Source organism: Gymnogyps californianus, chromosome 15, assembly GCF_018139145.2.
Source record: "Gymnogyps californianus isolate 813 chromosome 15, ASM1813914v2, whole genome shotgun sequence".
Taxonomy (NCBI): Eukaryota; Metazoa; Chordata; class Aves; order Accipitriformes; family Cathartidae; genus Gymnogyps; species Gymnogyps californianus.
In genome coordinates, this window is record NC_059485.1 from 5,996,875 (window position 1) to 6,019,843 (window position 22,969).

Consider the following 22,969-nt stretch of genomic DNA (forward strand, 5'->3'; position numbering starts at 1 on the left):
TCTTCCCAGGACTTCTCCAGGATTAAATGGATCAGCTCTTTGTTATGAGCTGGTTTCCTAAGCTTGGGCAGTCCTCAGGCACAGAAGTAGATTGTTTAAGTGGGATGGAGTGTTGACATTGCTGTTAGAGAAAGCTTTCTTTTATTTCCCAGAAACACTTGTCCATTAGATGATGATTTTGAGAGGTATTCTTTGGTGTGGTCAAACTGGACGATTTTGACTGCTTTAGAGGCATTAAAATAAGATTGTAAAATAAGAGCAGTGGGGATCTGGCAGCATGTGTCACTTTTCTGGTCTTTTGAAAGAATTTATAGCCTAGTTTTACCGTAAAGTGGGTTTTGTTGTTGTCATCTTATGCCTTTTAAAAATGTTCCTGTTGTCAACAAATAAGGTGAGAACTACAGTGATCCATGCCTCAAAAAATAAAAAATGAGAAAAATACACTTTCTTAGGTCTGTTGACAATTTATTTTTCTTGTAATGGGAACATTATTTCTACATGAGCCTATCTCTCCTTACCACTAGAAGTTGTTGCATTCAGTTCTGAGACAATGAAGTAGCAGCATCAAATCAGGCAGTTTGTATCTTGGTCTTGTTAAAAGAATAAAAAAAAAAACATTATTTCTCATAAGACGTTTTGGAGTAGAGCAATCATTTAGAAAATGAAAAGATCCTTTGTCTAGGAGGCTCCTCTGTTTCGTTCTTTAATCTCAGCAGCTGTCTTTCTCCTTCCCCGTGGGAAGTTGTGGTGGGTAAATAACATGGAAGTTCATTTGATGATGGAGACGTTAGAGGTTGGCATGGACAATTAATTTGTTATTTGACAGAATTAATTTTATTTGATCTTTACATGGTTCTGTTGCTGCATATAAATTCAGCAGCTTGACGAGTTAGCCTGCAAATGTAGCTCTGTTCAGTTTTGCTGAAGGATGGCTTTTTTTATGGCTGTGAGATCAGGAATGGTTTCTTTCCTCGCCTGTGTGTGAAGTGCAGATTACAGGGAAGTCTTTGGCTTTGTGCTGCTGGAAGTCATTTCTGGGTTTGTGACCTAAAACTTGTGCTTTTCCACTTGACATGCAGTGTTTCACAGCACAGCTAAGCCTATCCAACATGTCGCTGTGAAAGGGATGGTCCCTCTTCCCTTCTTCCCTTCCCAAACTAAATGCTCTGGTCATTTTCTTTGCTTAGAACTGGTTTGAAAATGAAGTTTCTGAAGCTAAATCAGCAGAAAGCTAACTCTAGAAGAAAGTGAGAAGCTTTTTGCTTGTGAATGGTTTCTTTGTATGAGTTCCTTTGCTCATACGAGGGACAGGACAAAGTGTCAGTGGCTACAGGTAGAACTGTTGATTTTCATCTCTAGAGGGTTGGTCTCCTTGCAGTGTCACAAAGCAGCATCTTCGTATTTCCTCTTTTATTCCTACAATTCAAAGCCATATTTTGGTTGATTCTGGTAGGTACTGATCATTTCTTCTACAAAAATAATTAGAAAGGAATTAGACCTCCCTCCGTCTTTCATGACTTCGGCACGTCGAGAATTTGGAGCACGTGTAACAGGAACACTTGGGAATATTCATACTTGTTAACATCTCTACTTTCTTTTACTGTTTCTTTCTGTTTTTGCCTTTCTCTGGTGTGACTTCAGGAGAGGCAGCATCTCAGAAGTGGCTGCACAATGGTGGCAACCCTTTCCTAAACAGAGCTGGGGTGTAGTTGATAAACACTTTTTTTTTTTTTTCATTTTGATAAGAATGACCTAATCACTGGGAAGATCCCCAGACAGAGACTTGAAAGAGGTCTGTGTTTTAGCCCAGTTCTTCTAAGCTGCTGAATGACCACAACCACTTCATCTTGCGGGGCATCAGTTTCCCCTTCTGGAAAATGGAGGTGGTGATGCTGAACTTCCATAATAGGCTGCTTTTAAGATTGACTGCTAAAGAGTGCAGCATAAAAACCTAAAGGTAGTCCTACACTTCTGTACTGCTAAGTGGAAGAGTTCCATGAACAAGTTACTTATAACAGTGTCCTCATAAGACATCTGCTTTTGCATATATTATACTGCATTTTTCCTCCTGCTTCTCTCCTGTCTTAATTGTCTCTGCTCCAGTTTTCCCAGACTGGAGAGTCTCTTGCTTGTGCTAGATTGGCGAACTAAAGATAAAAGTTTTTGAAAATGAGACCAAGGACAAAAGCAGGGAGTATGTTCACCGTAAAGGAATATGTGAATGTGTTAAAAAGGGTGCCAAATTCAATTATTTCTGTTAACCAGTGAGATCAGAAGAGGAATCAATTATAATGTGCAGATATCTTTCTTTGTGAGCTGCATGGTGAAAACTTCAATTGCATTTACTTTTTAAAGTCGACATGCCAGGAGACGGCATTGTTTCAGTAGGTATGAACAAGGAAGAGACTAATGTCATCTGTAAGTGGCAGGGAAATATGAAACTTGCACCTCTTGACAGTAATCTTTTCCATTTAAAAAGCAAATTGGAGAAATGCAGTTTAACTATTCCCACAATAAGTGAAAAAGCAGGAGATACTAAGGGATAAAATCACACCTCTTGAAGCAATTCAAGGCTAGACTTGGCATACATTGTTGGAGATGATTTAGCAGTAATTAAATCAGTTCTAACGTAGCGGATAAGACTGTAGATGAGAAGAAAGGAAAAAAAAAAAATCCTGAATTATCCATTAGCATGCCAGACCGTTAGCAAGCTTAGTAGGAGAGTGGTGTGAAAGTAAGCATTAGTGATGAGTAACTGTCCTCCCCTTTCAGCGAGCTCCAGGTCCACGCTAAGCAAGTGCTTAATGATTGCTTTAACCACCCAGCACAGACAGGCTGTCATTTCTTGGTCAGCAGCCTCGTGGCTGTTTAAAATGTTCTGGTAACAGACACAGTAGAGACCACATGAATTTTCTTAACATTGAAAGCAGAAGCAAGCCCAGCTCGTATTTGTTTCCCATCTCACCTATTTGCACTTGCTGAGCCCCGTGTGTGCGATGCCCGCGCAGGCGTGTGCCCGTCCCCGGTGCCGTGGTTTCTGCCAACCTCCAGCAATTGCTAGCAAACTTAGGCTAGCATGTGCATAAGTTTGTGCAAACATTACAGAAAAACTTTTCTCGCAGCTGGCGTTTGCTGTGGGATGCCGTGCCTCTCGGGCTGCGCTGGTGTGCAAAACAACACAACGCTTATAGATAACACCAAGTTATTTATAACACGCTCCTGTGGTGTTACAAGTAACAGCCATATCAATCACATACAGTTCATTCAAACATAAGAATTTAAAACCACTTCAGAGACCCCCTGTTTCTTCATGTGGCTAGTGAAAAAGAAATTGCTGTTTGGAGCATGGGAGGAGTGGCTTTGCTTTTCCCTCTGCTGTTTGTATCAGTGGGTTAAATTGTCTAATAACTTCAATTCTAAGCTTTTGAAGTACTTTTATTGTAAAAAGTATTCTTTAAGTATGAAATATATATGTTTGAAGTGCAGGAATGTTTAATTTAGAGAAGAATGATAGTGTTCAACTCAATTCAGTGGCTGATATTAAAGAGGCAATTACATATGATTTGTGAAATAAAGAGAGCAACCTCTGCAGAATGTGGTACCTGCAGGGTTTAACAGCACACTCTCTGATCTGAGCTAATAAGAGCGGTATCTAATATTAGAGTTTGGCTTGTCAGAAAACCCATTTGTGTGCCAGTGTGAGAATGGCACGTGTGATGCAGAAAGTGAGCAGCTGTTTGCCTTTTGGTACCACAGGAGGAGACAGGGAGAAGCTCTCTCTAAAAATTTCACTTGTTATGCTGCTGGGGTTTTTTTGTTTATAGTATTAAACTGTTGATAAAGAAAAAGATGTTTGAATAGGTACGTTCTTTTAGAAGCAGATAAACTTCAGCTGGAGATTAATTCCTTTATTTGATTGTGTTCCTCTGAAGTTTTTAAAATTGTGTAAAGTTTTTTTTTTTTCTTTTGAGATGAAAACTTCAGAGCTCCCTAGTTTTCAAGCTATTTATTCTTTTCATGTCTTCCTCCTTCATACATGCTGAACATACTGAACTGACAGTATTTTTTTCTTCCTTTTCGATGCATTCAAAACCTAAATTACAGTTACAGTTTCCATTCTGTGTCCCCTGGAGAAACAGGTCTTTATACAATCTACGCCACAGGCTTGACGAGGAGGGGTTTTCAATTAGTACCATATTTGTTTCTAAATTCAAAGCTTCTAGGGGTCGGTGTTAAAATTAGGTATGTGGGGTAACCTGTGGGATGTGCAAGTACAGAATATTAATAAAATTTGGGGCCTGAGCCATTATTAGACCACAGACATTTCTTCTCTGCTTTGATTTTTAGTATGGCTCTGCAAGTCTCCTGCATTTTACGTCATGGTGACTGGCCCTGAGTTTTCAATTACAAAGCGATTTCTTGTCCTTAATTCTCGTCTCATTCAGTCTTGGCTCTCCTTCCAGTCAGGTCTGGATAACTCTGTGTGAGAGATACTACAGTGGTTCCTCTCAGTTTCTGGAGATGAATGGATATTTATTAACTATCTAGTGAAATGGTAAAAAGTAAGAGGAAAGAGTGAAGAATTACACTAGCGAATACTGTGGAGAAACATATCTTCAAATATGTAAAAGACTGCTCTAGAGGAAAAGGTAATAAATTTTTGCCTAGTATTGTGCTTATAGGCTTAGGAGATCATTTCTAGCCAATATTTTCTGTTCTGTTCACTCTTCCAATGCGCTGCCCCAGCAGCTCAGAGTACAGACAGGACTGGTGAACTGTGGTTTGCCCTCTCCTCCCTCCATGACCATAGCTCCTCTGTGTGCTGCCGCCTTGGACCGAGGGGGAAATCCAAATGACAGAGCCTGCGAGCCAGCCTGGTCTCGGCAAGCGAGCCTGAAATGGATGGGATCAATATTTCTCTGAATGGAGCTCTCTGTTGGAGCCCTGTGTATGTGGCCAGTGAGATACATGCATGCCTTTGTGAGACTTCACGTATTTAGATCATTAGAAAGTACATCATTAGAAGGTACATATGTATTTTGCAAGTGCATCAACTGCTTGTACCTTCTGCATCATGTTTCAGAACTGCTTGTACCTTCTGCATCATGTTTCAGAAGTGCCACTAGAGGATATTATGTGATGATCTAATACAGAGTGTGTTCAGAAATGGAAGACTTCTAAAAATACAGCAATAGTATTTTCTTCACATATGCACATTTCATTATGTATATCTGGAGCGAGTCTGATTTGCTCATGTTCAACTAATAGCTTTTTCCCCAATTTACTTCTTGACTTAAGTGAGTATTAATCATAAACTGTTTCATTAGTAACTAATTTGATTCAGGGAAAAAGTTGAAAAGATTTGACATATGCTGTAAAATTTGCACTACTTCTTCCATGGACTTGAGGCAGGTATTTTGCACAACAAGTCTTTTGCATAGCCTTGATTGTTGATTTTGTTTGTGCGTGTGTTCAGCATCCTTGATGCGCACAGGAAGACAGAGGCAGAAACTTACCACTTGCTGCTTTTTGGGTGCTTCTGTTCTTACCCTCAGTAAGCTGAAGAGTCCTAGTGAATTAGTAATCATGGGTAGCATCTTTGAGACTGCACTGACAAAAACAATACAGTGGTCATGCTTTCTTTTAATGTGGTAGAGCTCATGTATGTTGTTATTGGAGGTGAAATAATAGGGACAAGTCTGAAGAATAATACTTGCAAGCAAAATAGGAACAGCTTTTTGGAAGAAGTTGAGGAGAGGGATTGTGAAGTGGTCATAAATTCTAGCTGAACGATTTGTTCTTGTTACCTTTTGTCTTCCCTTCATCTCTAAACCAACCTTTTTTGTGTTTGTGGTATCCAGTGATTTTATGTTGATTGTGGAGGCTTTTTTGAACAACCTAAGGGGAATGGTAAGGATGCTGTTAAAGTAGTTTAAAATGAGTCCTGAGAGAAGGGAACAAGGCAAACAGCAGGATCGCAGCCCTGGACTTCAGGAGAGCGGAGTTTGATCTGTTCATGAACCTGCTCGGAAGAATCCCATGGAATATGCTCCTGGAGAGAAGGGGGATCCAGGAGAGCAGGGGAGGTTGGGGTAGACAATCTCCAGACCAGCTTTCAAACCTCAACTGTTGTGCAAGTCTGAGTCTGTCTATTGCTGATAATAGACTATATTGAACGTGACGTCATCTCATATAACATTCATTGGTAAGATAAAGCTGTATTTGAGAAAGATTGTACTAAGTCAGGAGAGTTCTGGCCAGGTTTATTGTAAGGCACTTAGAGAGAAAGGCATGTTATTAAATAATATAATGGTATTTCACAAATGGAAGCAGAAGAACGAAACATAGCAGAAGAACCAAATATAGCAACAGATATGTGACTTCATTTTAAACTTTTTTTTTTTTAGAATAATAAAAATAGCACTGATAGTATTTCCTGACACATCACAATGGACTTTTTTCCAGAGATGGGACAAATTTAGTGATAAGTGTTGTATGCTTAAATATTGCTGTGCAAATGGGTCTGTTCTCACCTTTTTGTCTTCTTGAGGAGTTACTTGATTGCAAACTAAAAATTCGGTAATTCTGCCGATGGTGGATTGGGTGTCCTTTGGATTGTCTTTCTGGTATGTGGAACATAGGAAAGGCTAAATTTCAACTTGAGTGCCTCCAAGTTATCCAGAAGGTTCTTCATTGTGGGTGTGTTGCAGTATGGAAGTAGGAGGTCATCATTAACTGTCTGCTATTTACCAGCTCTTGCCGTGATGTTATGTGGCAGGGAGAGACTTCTTCCCTCTGTTACTGTGTCTTTTCTTTTGACAATCATTTCTGTGATCATACCATATTCTATTCACTTTGATGAAGTTGTGCCCGGAAGTAGAAAAGCTGATAGTCCATTTTGTTCTCTAATACGTGGCAGTTCATTAGTATGAAAGCAAACCAATGGTTTTAGCTTGCAACAAAGTAGATTTTTTTATACTATTGTTCTGCTCTTTATTGCTATGTGGTTTTGTTGAAAATAGAATATAAAGAAATGGGAGTGTGCATAATTTTGTGGTCAAATATTAATTAAAAGACTGATGAATGTTTTGGTCTTATACATTTAATCATCATTCTCTTTCAGATGTATATAATGCATATATTTCCTAAATAATGTTTTTCTTCCGGTAAACTGATTTTTCCACTTGTTTTTAATGAAGCATGACTTCAGTGCTTCACATTTTGTCTAATGGTTTGAGCATAACATTCCTGATGTCAGTGTGGTTTTGAGGAAAGATTTTGTTGACTTAATATTGCAGAGGCAGTGGAGGGAGAACAAAGAAAGGAACGTCGTTTTTGTCTGCGTGAATTAACCAGCACTCTGGTGACACTGTAAAAGGAAGGTGTTCACTGAGTGGCACCTAATATTAATATTACATCTACTAACTTGTAGGCTATTTTAAGGTAATAGTTTCATTTCTGAAATGTTTAAAATTTGAGGAAATCTGTATGTGGGCTGTTGTCACAAGAGCTGGAGGTTCTTTCTTGGGAGTATATATGCATCCTCTTCTCTTCTGTTCTCTGCTAGGTGTGGTTGAGGAGGTTATTGCCTGCTGTGTTCCCAAACTGCAAATCGCTGGGCTTTTGCCATCCCCTGGCTCAGCAGCTTTTGGGAGAGCATCTTGTCCTGCTTCTCGGACGATGGGCTGAGCCCTCTGAAGTTGTTGCGCAGTAGGTGTTTGCCAACCTGTGTAGTTGGCACTGAGCGCAGTTAGGGGGTCCTCGCATGTGGGGACGTGCTGGTGGAGTGGGGTCTGTCGGTAACTTGTATGTGAAAGAGTTTGATGGGCAGCAGACATCGGGATCATGAGCTCTTTAGCCAGCCAGGAGCTCGGTGAGGGTGTACCCGTTACAGAGAGAGGTGGGGAAGGGACCAGTGACTTGCGGTGCATCTTCACTGTTTCTCTTCATTTATTCCTCATCAACCCACTTCAGCTAAGGATGCTGCAGAATGAGAGTAGCAGTCAGAAACGGGTGATAAGAGTATGAAAGATTGGCAAAGCAGTTATGCTGGAAAACTGAAAATTGGACTTGTTTACCTTAAAAAGTAGTTGAATAAGAGGTGACAAGTTGAAAGCGCAGAGTCTAATGAATGAATGGTTTAGAGAAGTTGTTTGGGAGCTGTTGTTTTCCATGTCTGTGCAATGCAAGAACAAAGATGTTCAATGAAGCTGAAAGGTGGCAAATTAAAAACTGATAAAAGAAAATACATTTTCAAGCAATGAAAAAAGCAATGGGATTCATTTCCATCAGAAAACTGGCAAGGTCAGGAATTTATCAGGGTTCAGAATGAGACTGGATATTTATATGATCAATAAAAATATCCGGAGGAGTTGTCAATGAGAGCTTGTTTTTCAAAAGTATTTATTAAATGTCTTTTTTTGGAGTTGGGAAGCCCAAGGTGAAGGTGCGACTGGAATGGTGGTAAAGCACCATAGTCTTGTACCTGCCTGATGTGGTCCTTGCACCTGGTTCTTAAGCATCCAATTTTTTCTTCACCATATCTGGGTCTCGAGGAACAGGATCCCAGGCACAGAGGGATGGTTCATGGTCTTCTCTGCCAGCCTGCACTGATGTTTATACGGGATTTGAGTGCCAGCGTATGACAAGCCTCTGCTCGAGAAGCTGCAATCCAGAGCACCAAGGTGGCACGTTTTCTTTTTTAAATGCAGCAAACTTTCAGAAGTGCAGTTCACAAGGTTAAAGAGTAGCTGAGCTTCATGGTGTTTACTTGCTGTCTGAGAGCAAACCCTGAAGACGGCTCCTGATTAAGCTAATGAGACATGTTGTGTGGGTGTTGTCTGAACTGTGCTCTGGGTTGAGAGAATAAACTGATCTTAAAAAAAGCCGAGGAAGTGTTGCTTGGTACAGTTTGTGTTTACCTTTACCAACCTTTTTAGTTGGCTTATATACTCAAAGCATTAAAATGATTGTTCATTCATATTTTCAAAGGGTACAAGTTAAAACATGTAACCCACATCATGTGGGTAATGTGAAACGTGTGTTGTGTAACGTGAAATTAGTATTTTGACCACATCCAAGTAAATCATAGAATTTTAGTTCAAAGTAGTGGCTTATTATTGCTTTGCCCTAGATAAATCATTGGGTGTGATTAAATAAGCTGTCCCTTAAGCTAGCCCAGTCTTACTGTTGGGAGCACGGCTTGGGTGAGAAATGACGCCTTATGGTCATTATCATTTCAAGAAGAATAAGTTTATGTATTCTTTTGCCTCATAGATGGCTTATGTAGCATGGGAGTTGCACACTGTGCCTCCTGTACTTACCAAAATGCTTTATGGTTTTTGGTCAACAACTTGAGCATCAGGGCTGGGTAGGCACTGGATGTGGTATTGTATGTGTGGGCTGTTTGGGTTTTTTACCCTCTGTATTCTGCATCAGGGTAGATCTATGAATACTGTGGGCTTCTGGGCAGTTCCCTACTAGTTATGAGACAGTAATTGAAGGAAGTTTCCAACAGTTGTTATAGATAAGTGAAAACATTTTAACCCCAATGTATAGTGGGCAGAAAGGCCTTTTGTATAGATGCATTCAACCCTATGGCTTGTAAAGTTGGTCAGACGTGATGTGATGATTTGTAGTGTAGGTGCTGTGGGTGTCTGTCTGTAGGCTTCACGTGTGTTAAGGCGCGTGTTACTTAACTTGCTGTCCTGGTTTCAGCTAGGACGGAGTTAATTTTCTTCCTAGTAGCTGGTATAGTGCTGTGTTTTGGATTTAGTAGGAAAATAATGTTGGTAACACACTGATGTTTTTAGTTGTTGCTAAGTAGTGTTTATACTAAGTCAAGGATTTTTCAGCTGCTCATGCCCAGCCAGCAAGAAGGCTGGAGGGGCACAAGAAGCTGGGAGGGGACACAGCCAGGACAGCTGACCCAAACTGGCCAAAGGGATATTCCATACCATATGACATTATGCCCAGTATATAAACTGGGGGAGTTGGCTGGGAAGGGTGGATCGCTGCTCGGGAACTAACTGGGCATCGGTCAACGAGTGGTGAGCAATTGCATTGTGCATCACTTGCTTTGTATAGTTTAATTCTTTTAGTATTACTATTGTCATATTATTATTATCATTATCATTGTTTTTCATTCCTTTCTGTCCTATTAAACTGTCTTTATCTCAACTCACAAGGTTTTTTTCCTGATTCTCTCCCCCATCCCAGGGGTGGGGGGAGAGTGAGCGAGCGGCTGCGTGGTGCTTAGTTGCCGGCTGGGGTTAAACCACGACACTTGCTTGCCTGAGACAGTCCTATTGCAGCAGATAAGTAGCCAGACTTTTCAGTCTTCTCTGCACGGTGTCCTCTTCCTAAGGAGATGTCGCTGGGCTGTGAGGGCAAGGAGCTGTATCCGCTCTGCCCAGGAGAATCCTTTAAAGATAATGCAGATATGCTATGGGTGACCTAGGAGATAACTTGATGTATAATTTCTGAAACTCTTATTGAAGTCGCTGATCTTTTATACTCTGGAGGTAGAGGGAATGTTTTATGAATTAAGTAAAATATGGGAAATTATTAATATTTTCTAATAAAGCAGTCAGGTGATGTATATTCTGAAGCATTAGCTAAAAGTCCTTTTTCTTGCCTTTTTCAAAAAGCCACAGCTGCCATATTTCTAGAGTTGCTGACACATCGTAAGGGGACCAAGAAATTACTTTTCAAGTTCAATGAAACGTGCTGTGTTGAGCTGATTGGATGAACTCAGGCCTCTGATTTTTCTATCCTCTCAAAATCTGATGCGAGAGATTTGCCCTCCTGCTTCAGTTCTGTTTTAGCCTGAATACCCCAGCAACAGAGCCCAGACGGTGGTGCGATTCCTCCTCCTTTATTTTTGCAGAGATAACTGCACCGGCTTAGAGCACAGTTCAGTTTACTTTTCTCCCAAGTTAATGATATTTAAGCGGTTAAAACTGCAGGAAACCGGCTGTTAAGAGATTTAGAGGCCAATATCTGGGTTACTTAGTAGGCAGGAGGAAAAAGAAATCCGAGGGTAAGGAATGAACATAGGGCTGAATTTTTATGTGCTGTAGACACTGGCAGAATAGAAGAATCTGATGCAGCCTCACAAAAACTTTCTTTTCAGGGTTGAATAAGGCTTTTTCTTTTTTTTTTTTCTTTGAATAGATGAATAAGATATTAGTTTTCTGTTGCCAGTAAGGATGAATACATTTACTTGTCAGTTGTATGCCTTCCCTCTGTCAGCGATGGTAATCTAGTGGCTAGGTTGAAGAAGGTATGGTATTAATTTTTTTTTTTTTTAAAGAAATGACTGTTTTTCAAATGTGAACTGTGCACACTGTGTCAGACACCAGTGTCAGACGAAGAGTGGCCCTGTGCTGAGGCAGGTGAATAAGGCAGCTTCACACTTGTGGAAGATCGCCACCGCTTGAGCAGCAGGGCGAAGAAAAATGGTAGAAAGAAGAGAGGTTTTTTTGAATGAAGAGATGAGAAATACACCGAGATAGAAAAGCAAGCTCATGCTAGAGAGAGGCAATGATGAGTGTTCCAGTACAAGGGAGTTAAATGAAGAAAAATCATAAAATTATTTCACGGCAGCAGGAGGTTAGGAAACATAACTAAACATGTTAAACTCACTGTGAAGTAAGAGGACCCCAGGGATATTTTAGTCAGATAATATTTAGTTTGTTGCAGTGTCAGTTGTATGATTGCTTGTCAGCTGGCATATGTATGTGCTATAAGCAAAATGAGGCTTTTAGAGACCATGCACAATGTTCCAGAAGATAGTAAGCAGGGGATTTATCAGAGACAGATTAAAAGAGTTACAGTGGATTTATGTCCTCTGGTCCATTGCCAGGATATAAGGCAAGCTGAGCCCTCTGCAGAGAATGTTGGAGGTGAGGGACAAGAGCTAGAAAGGAAGAACTATAAATCTGGAAATAAATTTAGGAATATAAGAGCAAGTAAAATACACAGGTATTTGTAGGTGTACGTTTAAAGCTGCCTGCTGAATGTTTGCCAAAAGAGCAGTCAGATTGCCAAGTCTCTCCAAAATTTAAGAAATGATGGTTGGGAAGCTAAGAGTGTCTCTGAATGCCTTGTTCTGGCACCTAAAATTAGCCTTTGATCGTCTTTCTCAGGCTCTCTGCCTGGTTGTGTCCTCTTCTCACCACAGTTTTGCCTGGTGGCTGCTTTCCCCAGACTTCCAACCTTGAGTGAAAAGTTGGTGTTCAACCTTAATGCTACTTTTCCTAGCAAGAAAATGGCTCCGTTATGAGAGTATCAGAAAAAGTGATAAAAACCATCGCTTGTAGGGAGATGATGGGAGAGATAGGGATGCTTAATTCCTGGTTTGCTGTGTGCTTGTGGTTACAGAGTACATCAGTCTTTCTGACCTCTCTCCCACCTATTCAGTTTAGACATGGCTGGAGGTACTGGGACTTCTTTATAGGTGAAATCCATCTTTAGACTCCTGCAATAGTCTTATATTGGCTTGAGGGGCAAAAATGCAAGCAGAGGTGTGATATATAGAAAGTCACATTCGAGAGGTAATGATATTTTGAAAAACCATTCCTTAACGTTCTTGTCCATGTAAGGGTGGTGAAATCTGCTGGATGTTTTAATGGAGTTAACGGGCTTTTTTGTAAATGCTGTTTTAATTGAGGTCTTGAGTAGAAAGTCAATGGTGTGTATATACATATGTGTCTGCAGTCAGTTCTAATTTGCAAAGTAATGTGAAAATAGGTCAGCCACAGAGAAGAATGTTGGGAAACGGCTGTAGCTGAGAAGGAAGCTGTTTGGAGGTTTGGGAATAGAAAATTTTGGTTTAAAGATGATTAGTACAAAAGTTAAGGGTGGTAAGAGAAGGGGGAAACATTTGCCTTCTGGTGATAGTAGATGGTGCTGTAGACAAGGAGGATTTGCAAAGTTTCTGGTAACTTAATTTTTGCTGGGTTTCTTTGGCATAGAACTCTTGGATTTTTTCTGTTCTGGAAGACTTGATTAGCGCTTGTTAGCAGTGCTCCAAGAGAGTCAGGAGCTGAGGGGATGCAGAGCCCTTAGATGCGTTCCTGTAATAGCAAAGTCTGACCGAATGTGCCTTTAGCCACAGCTCTGCCTTCGGACCCCTGTTTCTTGGGTCTTGCTGTCGCTTTTTTTACTTTTTTCCCCCCATTTTCCGTAAGGCAATGGGATGTGAACATAGTCTTTGAAGAGAGAAGCCTAATTACAAAGTAACGCTTAACAATGTATCAATTCCTTATCAATTCCTCCAGCCATCAGATTGGGGCAGAACCTGTTGTCAGTAGCCCTGTGCGTTTCCCGGCTAATGCTTTTCTGTGGTGTATAGGGCAGCTGCCTGTATCCCATCGAGCTTGAAGTGGGATGCACGTGTTTCCTGTGAGGAAGATGCAAACGGGCAGCTTGGAGAAGGGGTAGATGCCAGCTGACGCTGCAGGCTATTAATGGTACCTGGTGCCTGTGTTGCTACACAACATGCAGGGCTCTGTGCTTTGCTTTCATGAATTTCATCACCTTGATACAAATTCATTTCTCTAAATTACTGAGATGATGTTGAATTGTAATCCTCCTCTTTGATAAACACATCACTGAAGTTGAGATTTATCGCATTTATTGTTTGCCTTTATTCAGCAGACAAGTTACCTGTCAAAGAAAGAAATTAGACTGGTTTGATATTACTCACATTAAGGCTCAGCTGACTGTTTCTTGTCTCTAATTCTTCTCTAGCTGCTTGCAATTTGATTCTTAATGTTTTCTTCAAGTATTTTGTGAGATACCAAAACGTTGAAGTGATTTATAATTGCCAGAGTCTGTATCTTCTCATCCATCCTTCTTTTAAAAGGTTGGATCTGTTCCTCTGTCCTATTTTCAGGGCCTGTCTTGCCATTTGTGAGTTCATCAAAGATAGTTGCTCGTGGACCAGAGATTACCGTGACTAATTTTTGAAGTATCCTAAGGATATGTTTTGTCGATAGGTCCTGACACAGTCTAATATATTTAAGTATTCTTCAGTTACTTCTGACCATATTTTGGCTTATGTTCCCACACCTCACACTGCTAATTTTACTAATGTTAAACATCTGGTCGAGCCCCAGTTACCATCTCCCTTTTTCTATGTATGTATTTGTATAGCTTAAAGCAAGAAAGCATAGACCTCTGTTACACTTCCATCAAGAGTCATCTTTCTCTTTTATTTGTGTTTTTATGAGGAATAGTTAGCTAAATTATACCTGATTGCAAATAGCATCTGTTTGATGTTGAAGCTCCATATCTTTCTTCAGTCTCGAAATTTTCTCTTATTATGACTAATTTGGAGTTAGGAGTCTGGAGAGGAAGAGGAGGGGGAAATCTTGCCACTGATTTCCTATAATGAAGCAGTCTATTAACATTCTCCAAAAATTATCATTAATTAAACAAAAACCTCCTCTAGCGCTAGGAACAGGAATATTTCTGTACCATCAAAAAAGCACCAAGTGGGAAATATCATTACGATTCCACTTTACAAAGTCTGTCTCCTCTGCCAGGCTCTAACCCATGCAGAAGTGAGAGAGCAACTGAGCTGTGCGTTTGGGTTGTGGATTAATAGTTGAAGTTCACTCATGTGGAAATAAAGCAGATTTTACTGTGACTAGAATCTCTCATTAAAAAGCCATTATCGGAACCGACCGGCACAATTCCTGCTCTTTCATTGCTAATGACAAAACAATCTGTTCTTTAAAAAACAACAACCCTATATTTTTTTTCAGAGAATGGTGCAGGAGACTTACCAGAACAGAAGCTGGGTGAAGAGAGGCAGTTGAAAGATTTATTGATCAATAAACCAGACAATTACAGCTTGTTTATAAAAGGGAAAAAAAAAACCCCAAACCTCAGGCCTGCAAGCAACACTGAGACTCTAATAATGATAACTCTGGCATCCAGCTTGAAACGATAAAAGTCAATAGGAAGATATAGGATTTCAATAAAATTATGACACTAGATAAACTTTACCCCAGGAACAAATTTTCCCTGGGTGTGTGACTGACTTCAGTTAGATTTGTAACTTTAATTTCTTTCTTATTGATTTTTTTCTTTTCTTCAACTAATTAGAAAGTCTGTGGTGAATTGTGTGTATGTATGTTTGAGGAGGGGCTAACAAGCATCAACAGGAATAGGGCCTGATTTTATATGTATGTATATAAGGTCAGATGGCTTTTAAAATGTTTTTGGCTATATTTTACTCTTCAGGTGCTTCCAGCGCACAGCTGGGAGTCACTCTCGCATTCCTCAGCGTGCAGATATTTGAAGCTGCGGGCTGCCCTTGGAGATGTGCAGTAGCACTGCTTCACTGACGTGGGGAATGTTGGTAGGGATGATGATGATGGTGCTTATGTGAACGGTTCTCAGGTCCTTCCCTAAAATTAACCCAAAAGTCCTGGAGGAGCCCACTTATATTACTGCTGTTTCTAAACCACTCTGGTAGCCCTCTGGTGTGTGAATGCCGGGGAAAGAGACTTTCCCTTAGCTTCAGGCTACTCGACGATCAGGTTAAATTTTGGCTTTACGTAGAGGGAATAGAGGAGCTGGTGGGAGGACTGGAGAGAAGTCTTCTCTTAGGGATGGCATTTTGCAGAGATGCCTTCCTGTACTTTCCCGTAGCAGATTTTCATGGGATTAGCTCTAGTTTGTGGTTAAGATTATAAAACATGTTTTCTTTTTAGTTACTTATGCAATAGTAGGAGGCGTATTTGTTTGGTGAATTGGCTGTTGCTGGCAGAAGGAAGGGAAACTGTTCAACCTTTCAAAAAATCACTATCGTTCCTCTTTTTCAAACTTACATCTCCTCAAACACAGCTGCAAGCTGCAGCACCAGAGTTTGCTGTAGGGCATTAATTTCCTAAGTTTATAATGAACATCAAAACCAATTATTCTGCTTTTAGGGCATGTTTAGAGTAAGCTGCATTTCTGTTCTGGTGTTGATTTGAAACTGGTCAAGGTAAAGAGCACCTGGAAGTGAGCCGGTGTAAGGTCCATGGTGAGTTAGCAGAGATGCCCTGTGCTGGGTAAATTTTGGAAATTCCCAGAGGAACCGCTTTTTAGTAATTCTGATGAATACTCTCCTGATAGAAAGCAGGAAAGCAGAGGTGTTGGAAAAAGGTTAGAAAGGGCATCTGAAAGTCCCTGGGGAGGTTTTTAATGGGGCTTGGGGAATATCCTGTCGTGTGGGATGAGGAGATTGCAGCAATTACTAAATTAGGATTACATTTTAGAGAATCTTTTTAGACAGAGGACTTCTCAACAAGAACTTCTGTTTCCTGCCAAACTAACAAGATCTTTAGGAGGGAGCAAAAAGCTTTCAGTAAGTGCTCTTGATGGGGAGAAATTTAAAAAATGGAGCTGGGGACCACTTGTTGGAAGCTGAGAATTGATTTCATTACAGTATTAATATTTAGAAATAATTAAAGAGGAGAACTAAACTCCAGGATCAAGTGCTTAATTGTACCACCCTTTATTTCAGCTTTTCAGCACCTTTTTTTCCAATACAGCTTGTGCTGTGTTTACCGTGCGTGTTTTTTCTTGAGAAGTTTACTCTTCCTTTAAGAGAAAGGCTTTGAAGGGCAAAGTCTGTAGTTGATTTTAGGGGAAAGAGCCTGTAGGGATGTCCTGCTCCCATGCAGTTTTCCCTTCCTAACATGAAAGCAGAAGTTTGTCCCCCTTGCAGCTGAACATCTTGGGGAACTGCTAGGATCTTGCTGGGGATGACTTGAATGACCTAATATTCAGCAGTTAATTGGAAGCCAAGTGTGATGGGAATTGCCAGAGGTCCTGTTTGCTGTTGAAAAAAGGCTAAGGATTTTGTGACTGCCCTGCTGTAATGGAGAGAACATTGCAGTGTTAAATTATCACATCGATGAAAGATGCTTAGTAGAAAATTAGGATAGTGGAGCAGCTAGGAGTACAGAGAAAGAGAGAGGATGCTGTAATTGCAGATCTAATTGCAACACCATGCAAGGATCAAACTAATACCTTTGCTAAATGCTGTCATTACGTTCTCTTCTGTGGTTTAGACAACGATTCTGCAATAAATGGGGAATGGAAGTCATCTCCTGAGCAAAAGCAGTTTGCCTTATGGAGGGTGGACTGGGCAGACTGGGTGATGTGTGTGTATGCTGGAGGGGGAGGAGGAGGATGGAGCGATCCTGTGCTGCTGCCTTTCTGCTACACAAGTTCATTACAAGGCAGGTGTGGTGTGGCTGGGTTTGGGTTTTCTCCTTCTGCAGTAACATGGAAGTATGTCCTTTCATATGTCTGTCAGAGGAATAATTCTTTCTAAACTATGGCAAAACTGTTCTTTCCCTGGAAAAGTATTTCTCTTCACTCAGACCTGAGCAAGGAGCTAGTAATAGCTTCTAGTACTATTTATGTTAAAACCTGTTTTTCTTTATTATTTTATTATCTCTGTTCCTTCAGCCTCAGGCTGTCCTTTGGTCTTGGGGTCCTTTTGCCTGCTGACCAACCCAACCATCTTGGCTGACATTTCAATCCGTGGCATGCTCTGAACACACACTGTACCTCTGGCAGTGCCCCTCGTCTTATTTTCACACCTTGAATTCAAATGTTCCTTCCCTTCTCCACACGTACACTTGCTATCCATGTTCAGTCTGTGACCTTTAGATTTTGAAGGAGGAGATAACTTTTGCATACAGGCTTGCTCGGCTGAGCAGTTAGCATCACCTTCACTATCTGAAATACAACCTGTTTCATTGAGGGGTGAGGGGAAAGGACATCTTTTTCTACCCTGGCAATTCCTGATTTCCCCAAGAGAGCAGGATCCCAGTGAAGCATTTCAGCGCGGCCAAGCTGGGTTTATGAAGTGCTCGAGGTTCAGTGTAGTGGCAGTGGCCTGGTCTGGATGTGAACTGCACAGCTGTAAAGCTGAGTGATCTTCTAATAATATTTTCCGGTTTTGTGGTGGCAGAATTCACACAAGAGAACTGGTTTGTCCAGAGCACTTGAGCATTTCTGTAACAGGGCGAGGTAGCAAACTTCAGCAATAAAGGGAGGCAGCACTGTAAGATTTCCTAGGAGTTTTTGCTCTTTGGATTTATGCCAGGGGCCTGTGCTTCTTTGACTCTGTTCTGTAGCCTCGCAAACATCAAGGTTCTTCCATGTAGTCAAAAGATAAAACACTTCATCAGCTGGCTAATCCCTGTATGCATATTGCACTGTAAACAGTAATCTCCTTAAAACACACCTGACTTTGAAATTTTCAGCCATTTGTCCCCATTCTTCTCCATCAATGCCTTGGAGGTAGGTGTTAGGTGCTGTCTGAAGTTGGGAACGCGTTAGGAAATACTTCAACCAGGGGCCCACACAAAAAGTTTTACCCTTAGCTTTCAGCCCAAGCTTTATACTTGGGAGTGCAAACACTCTCAGGGAGGGGAGAGGGATCCTTCTTTTTGTCCTTCTCTGCAAATGCTTAGTTATAATTGCCAGCAAAGAGCGAAGTGAGCCAAACGCATTGTCTGTGAGATATTAACCTCTGAAAAAACTGAATGTTGCAATGTTTAACGAGTGATAAGTCACATACCATTTAGAGGATATTTGCTCTCAGCCGCTTTGTTTGTTGTCAAATCTGTTTCATTTCTGTTGTGACAATTCTGTTCGTTCATTGCTGGAACTCTTTGGCAGGAAAAATGTCAAGTACTACACTAAATATTTTGCTGAAGAAACCCATTCAGCCATGTTGAATTAGAATAATGTCTCCAAAAAGAAGGCAGGCTCTGTTTTCAGTTGCCATCTGCTTGTTAGAGTGTATGCATGTTTCTTTCCTGCAAGGGATATGTGGTTTTATATATACACAAGACAGTCCAATGTTTCAGTTTTCAGAGCAGCAACATTTATTTTATTAGAACTATGTGTTCACGTCTGTGGCTTGATGCCAATATGAAGATGATGAGTGTATATCCATCAGGGTTTCTTTGCCATATAAAAGAACAATGGGCAAAAATGTTGAATATCGTTCTGGGAACCCTCTCCTCGGAGTGAGATCAGGGGCTTTATCCCTAAAGGTGGTTTCTGTTCTTCCTGACAGGAGCGTGATGGGATGCGAGCAATTCTGGAGTCGTATGACAGCGAGCTGACCCCTTCAGAGCACTCGCCCCAGCTGAACCGGCGTATGCGTGAGGCCGAGGAGATGGTGCAGAAGCTGCATGCTCATAACACCGAGCTGGAGGTAATAAAGAACCATCATGCCTTAACCCCAGAGGTGAAGTAGCTGAGACCTTTAAAATTGAATTGCCTAGCGATGTGATCTGCTCTCACAGAAGACAGATTTGCAAAATTCAGACTTCAAAATTCCAGGATCAGTAAGACCCACAAGTTCTTATTCTGCACCTGAAGCTGGCAGAAGCCAAGAATAATCATCTTTGGGTGTGATGAGTCTGCTTTGTGTTAAGCATAGCTGTACTGCACGGCTGGAGTGACAACTAGTCCCTGCGGATTAAAGGGTTGTGTAAAGGGGTAATGAAATACAGCAGGTGTGGTGTCTTCTCTGTGGTCTAGTCTAAGTGATTCACTATATCGCATGTGTAGCAAGGCTCTTCTGTACACAGTGTGAGTGAGTGTGTGTTTATAAGAGCTTTACTCTAAGGGTTGAAGAAGGAAAGTATGTGTCTGCTGTCAATTCTTTGCTTCTTGGCATTGGGCCTGAAAACCCCAGAATACCAGTAACTCTGTTAAATGCTTTTTACTAGGTTTTCTCTAAAAAAACCCCATTCTTTCCAAAGATAGAAGTATTTCTTGAAGGAATTCTTATCTTATTTTTAGTTCTCTTTTTGAAAATTTGTAATCTGAAATGTGACTGTAATGAGGTAAATGTTAACATGCATTTGCCAAATGGTTCCTCTCTTCTCTGTTGGACTTTGTCATAGTGGAGTGGGCTTTATGGTCATGAGTTGAAATATTTGGAATACGTCTGTGATCTTAAAGCTTGGCAGTTTTATTACATAGGCTTTACAATAGTCATAAGTATGTGAGTTTTCTTTTCTTCATGCCTAGTTCCACCATCATACAGATTTATAGATGCCATAATTGAAATGGAGTAAAACTTGTAGAAATTGATGCTCTTCGGGTTCATGTTGAAGCCATAGAGTGGATTGTCCCACTGTGCACAAACCTCTCTGTTGCTTCTGGCATCCTTAAAAATGCTCTTTTCTTGTGTTGGTAGCTGGGGACTTAAGCCAGGCAATACTGGCTCCAATGACCTTTAAAGCCCTAGCAGGCAGAGCAGAGTAGTGTGGTATAGATGAGTATCATGGTATAGATCCACTTCATCCCTGTTTCTCAGAAAAGGAATTCTGCGAAGTTTTGGGCAAGTTGATAGAGAATTAGCTGGTAACATCAGATAAAATGGAAATTTGCCTGAATTTGTCTGTCTCAGAATATTTCTCTGTGTTGTCTTTTGATCACCATATTGCTTACCACCAGAAAGAGCAGGATTAGATGATGCTGACATAAAGTGATAGGTGGCTATTTTATCCTGTTTTCTTAGTTGTTTCCAGCAGTGGCTCTGGGTTGTTGGAGGGAGATTTCCCAAATTGTTTCACTGAATAGGTCAAATGTGCGTGGTGTCTTTGGGCAATAGCAAATTACCTTTTCTTCTTCAGGTGAAAACATGGAAGAGTTTGGGAACCAATTGCTACACCCCTCTAATTATTTATAGGGCACAAATTCTAAGTTTGTCTTCGTGGTTATGGATTAAGGGCTACATGGAAAATTTCAGAAAGGAGCTGCATTCTCTGGAGGTTTATTTTGTGTGATGTCAACCTTTAAGCCTTTCAAAGACTTTGCTAGAAGCAGGATTCAAAGACCTGATATTCCCCTTGCAAAGTAAAATTTTATGCTTCACTTGATTGTGTTTGCCTTTCTGACTGCAGTGTTGACTGCTGAATCCCATCTATTTTGAAATTTTTAGGGAAAGTTTTTTGTTTTAGTAAAAATCTGAAAACTGGAGAGGGAAATTGAGGTACAGGGCAGGACGCCTGGTGTCTCATCATCAGGAGCAGCAGCTGTAATCAACTGCCTGTAGATCAAAGAACTGGTCGATAGCAGCTATTAATAACTTCTAACATAATGCTCTGCACCCTCCCAGCTCTGTACAAATTTTAGAAATGTTGACACCTGCATGACTCATCTCACAAACAGAGGAGACGGCAGGAATGAGGCACCTTGGAGCCTCAGTTGTTTCTGAGATGTGGAAGAAACAGTCTCTGATGGGGAGGGCTGGGAAGGGAAGGAAAAAGGGAACTTCAACACGTTTAAGTCTAAGTGTGGCAAAAGGGTCGGGGCATCCTGGGAGCCGCTGGTGTGGATGGGCTGGGAGGGCAGCACACAACTGGCTTGTAGAGTACCACAGAAGAATGAGAAGCACCCATCTGCGAGCATCATGCACGTGGCAGCAAACCAGCAATGTGCACAACTGTTCTGATGAGATCTAGGTAAGATCTGGGGATGCTGCAAGGAGAGTGATGGATCTGAGCTGAAAAGGCTGGCTGACACTATTACTTGTTGCTAGGCTAAGTTGGTTAAATTGTGGAAAACAATTAAGATCCCTAGTTAACAGAGGATATACCACTGCGGGTAACCACAGTTACACCCACAGAGGAGTGCTTCTGGCAGCTCAGCATACACTGGGAAAGCTGTGCGCCTGTTGCAGGAGCAGCCCTTGCACAGTCCCTGTGCACTGCATCTCTGCTGGGGAGGCTGCAGGTATTGCCGTGGTCCAGGAGCATCCTGAGTTTAAAAAAGCCCTTAGAGCGTCTAAGGCAAATGCATCCTCTTGCATGACATTTTGTAGCTTCTACCTTTCAGCTTTGTTCATAAACCTTAAAATTCACACCATGCACCATGTCGCTCTTCCCTGACTTCTTTTATCACAGTTTTTTTTCTTTTTTTGCTACAGAATACTTAATTTACCAAAACCTCTTTCTGTGTTCCCTAGCAGAGAGCCCTTTGATACTTTTTTTTTTTCCTTGTTTCTTCTGGCTGCCCTAATCTGTTACCAGCAGCCCCACCTCTGAACAAGCCATGGAGGGAAAAAGTGATGTTCTTAACAGGGATTTTTCCTCACTCTGAAAATGGAGATTTTCCCATCCATTCCAGCAGCAGCTCTGTGTGAGGCAGGAAGCTCTCTGGTGAAGACGGAGTGATAGTGATAACACAGTAGAAAAGAGGAGGAAAGTGCGTGGCACTAGGAAGATTTTGGGCTGAGGCAACAGCTTTTAACTCATTAGGGAGATGAGGTCTCTGGTAAGTCCTTTGCTTGATGTATAAATGGAGGTGGGAAGCTGTTCAAAAGAACACAAGGAATGAGAGGAGCGTGTAAGCCCTGGAGGGTTGTGTGTGAGTAGTTTATTAGTGTATGCTAGGAGGATGGAGTTAGGCGATACACTGAGTTGTGCCTGACTCCCTCATTCCCCAGCCCTTGCTGGGCAGGACAGCTGCTGGGAGCGCTGCTGCATCTGCATCGCAGACATCGCCTGGATTTACAGGCACCTTTCCAGAAACTGAAATACAGAAGGATGCTTTCATCCCGGATCACTTCAGAGACGCAGTGTCGCTGCATAAGAACTAGTCCTATCAGAGCCTGATGGGGCAGAGGACTGGAAGACGAACAAAGGCTGATGGGGAACTTTTTATATCCCTTTCATTGATGACTGATGAGAAAAGCTGGATCTCTAATGCATGGACATGCAAACACGTAGTCTGTTCTGGGACCAAAATTGATTGCTTTATCCTCCCCAGAACTGCCTGCCCCCAGCCTCATGCCCTACTCCACAACACCGATCTGGCTGGACAGGTTCAAGAAAGCACTTTACGGAGTGTTGAATGTTAAACAGGGGGGAGAGGCAAAGAAAAATGCCATCTGAAATGGTGGCTGGAAAAGCAAGCAGGCTGTGTC

At 41.3% G+C, this 22,969-nt stretch overlaps 1 protein-coding gene across 7 annotated transcripts in view; it reads left to right on the forward strand.

Moving 5' to 3' along the window:
- Positions 1 to 22,969, forward strand: part of MAD1L1 (mitotic arrest deficient 1 like 1) — a 376,769-nt gene that overhangs the window by 141,216 nt on the left and 212,584 nt on the right. For all 7 annotated transcript variants that reach the window (XM_050905937.1, XM_050905938.1, XM_050905939.1 and 4 more), the window contains one exon: positions 19,103 to 19,243. In XM_050905937.1, coding sequence (XP_050761894.1) covers positions 19,103 to 19,243 — 141 coding nt within the window. The remainder of the gene's footprint in view (positions 1 to 19,102; positions 19,244 to 22,969) is intronic.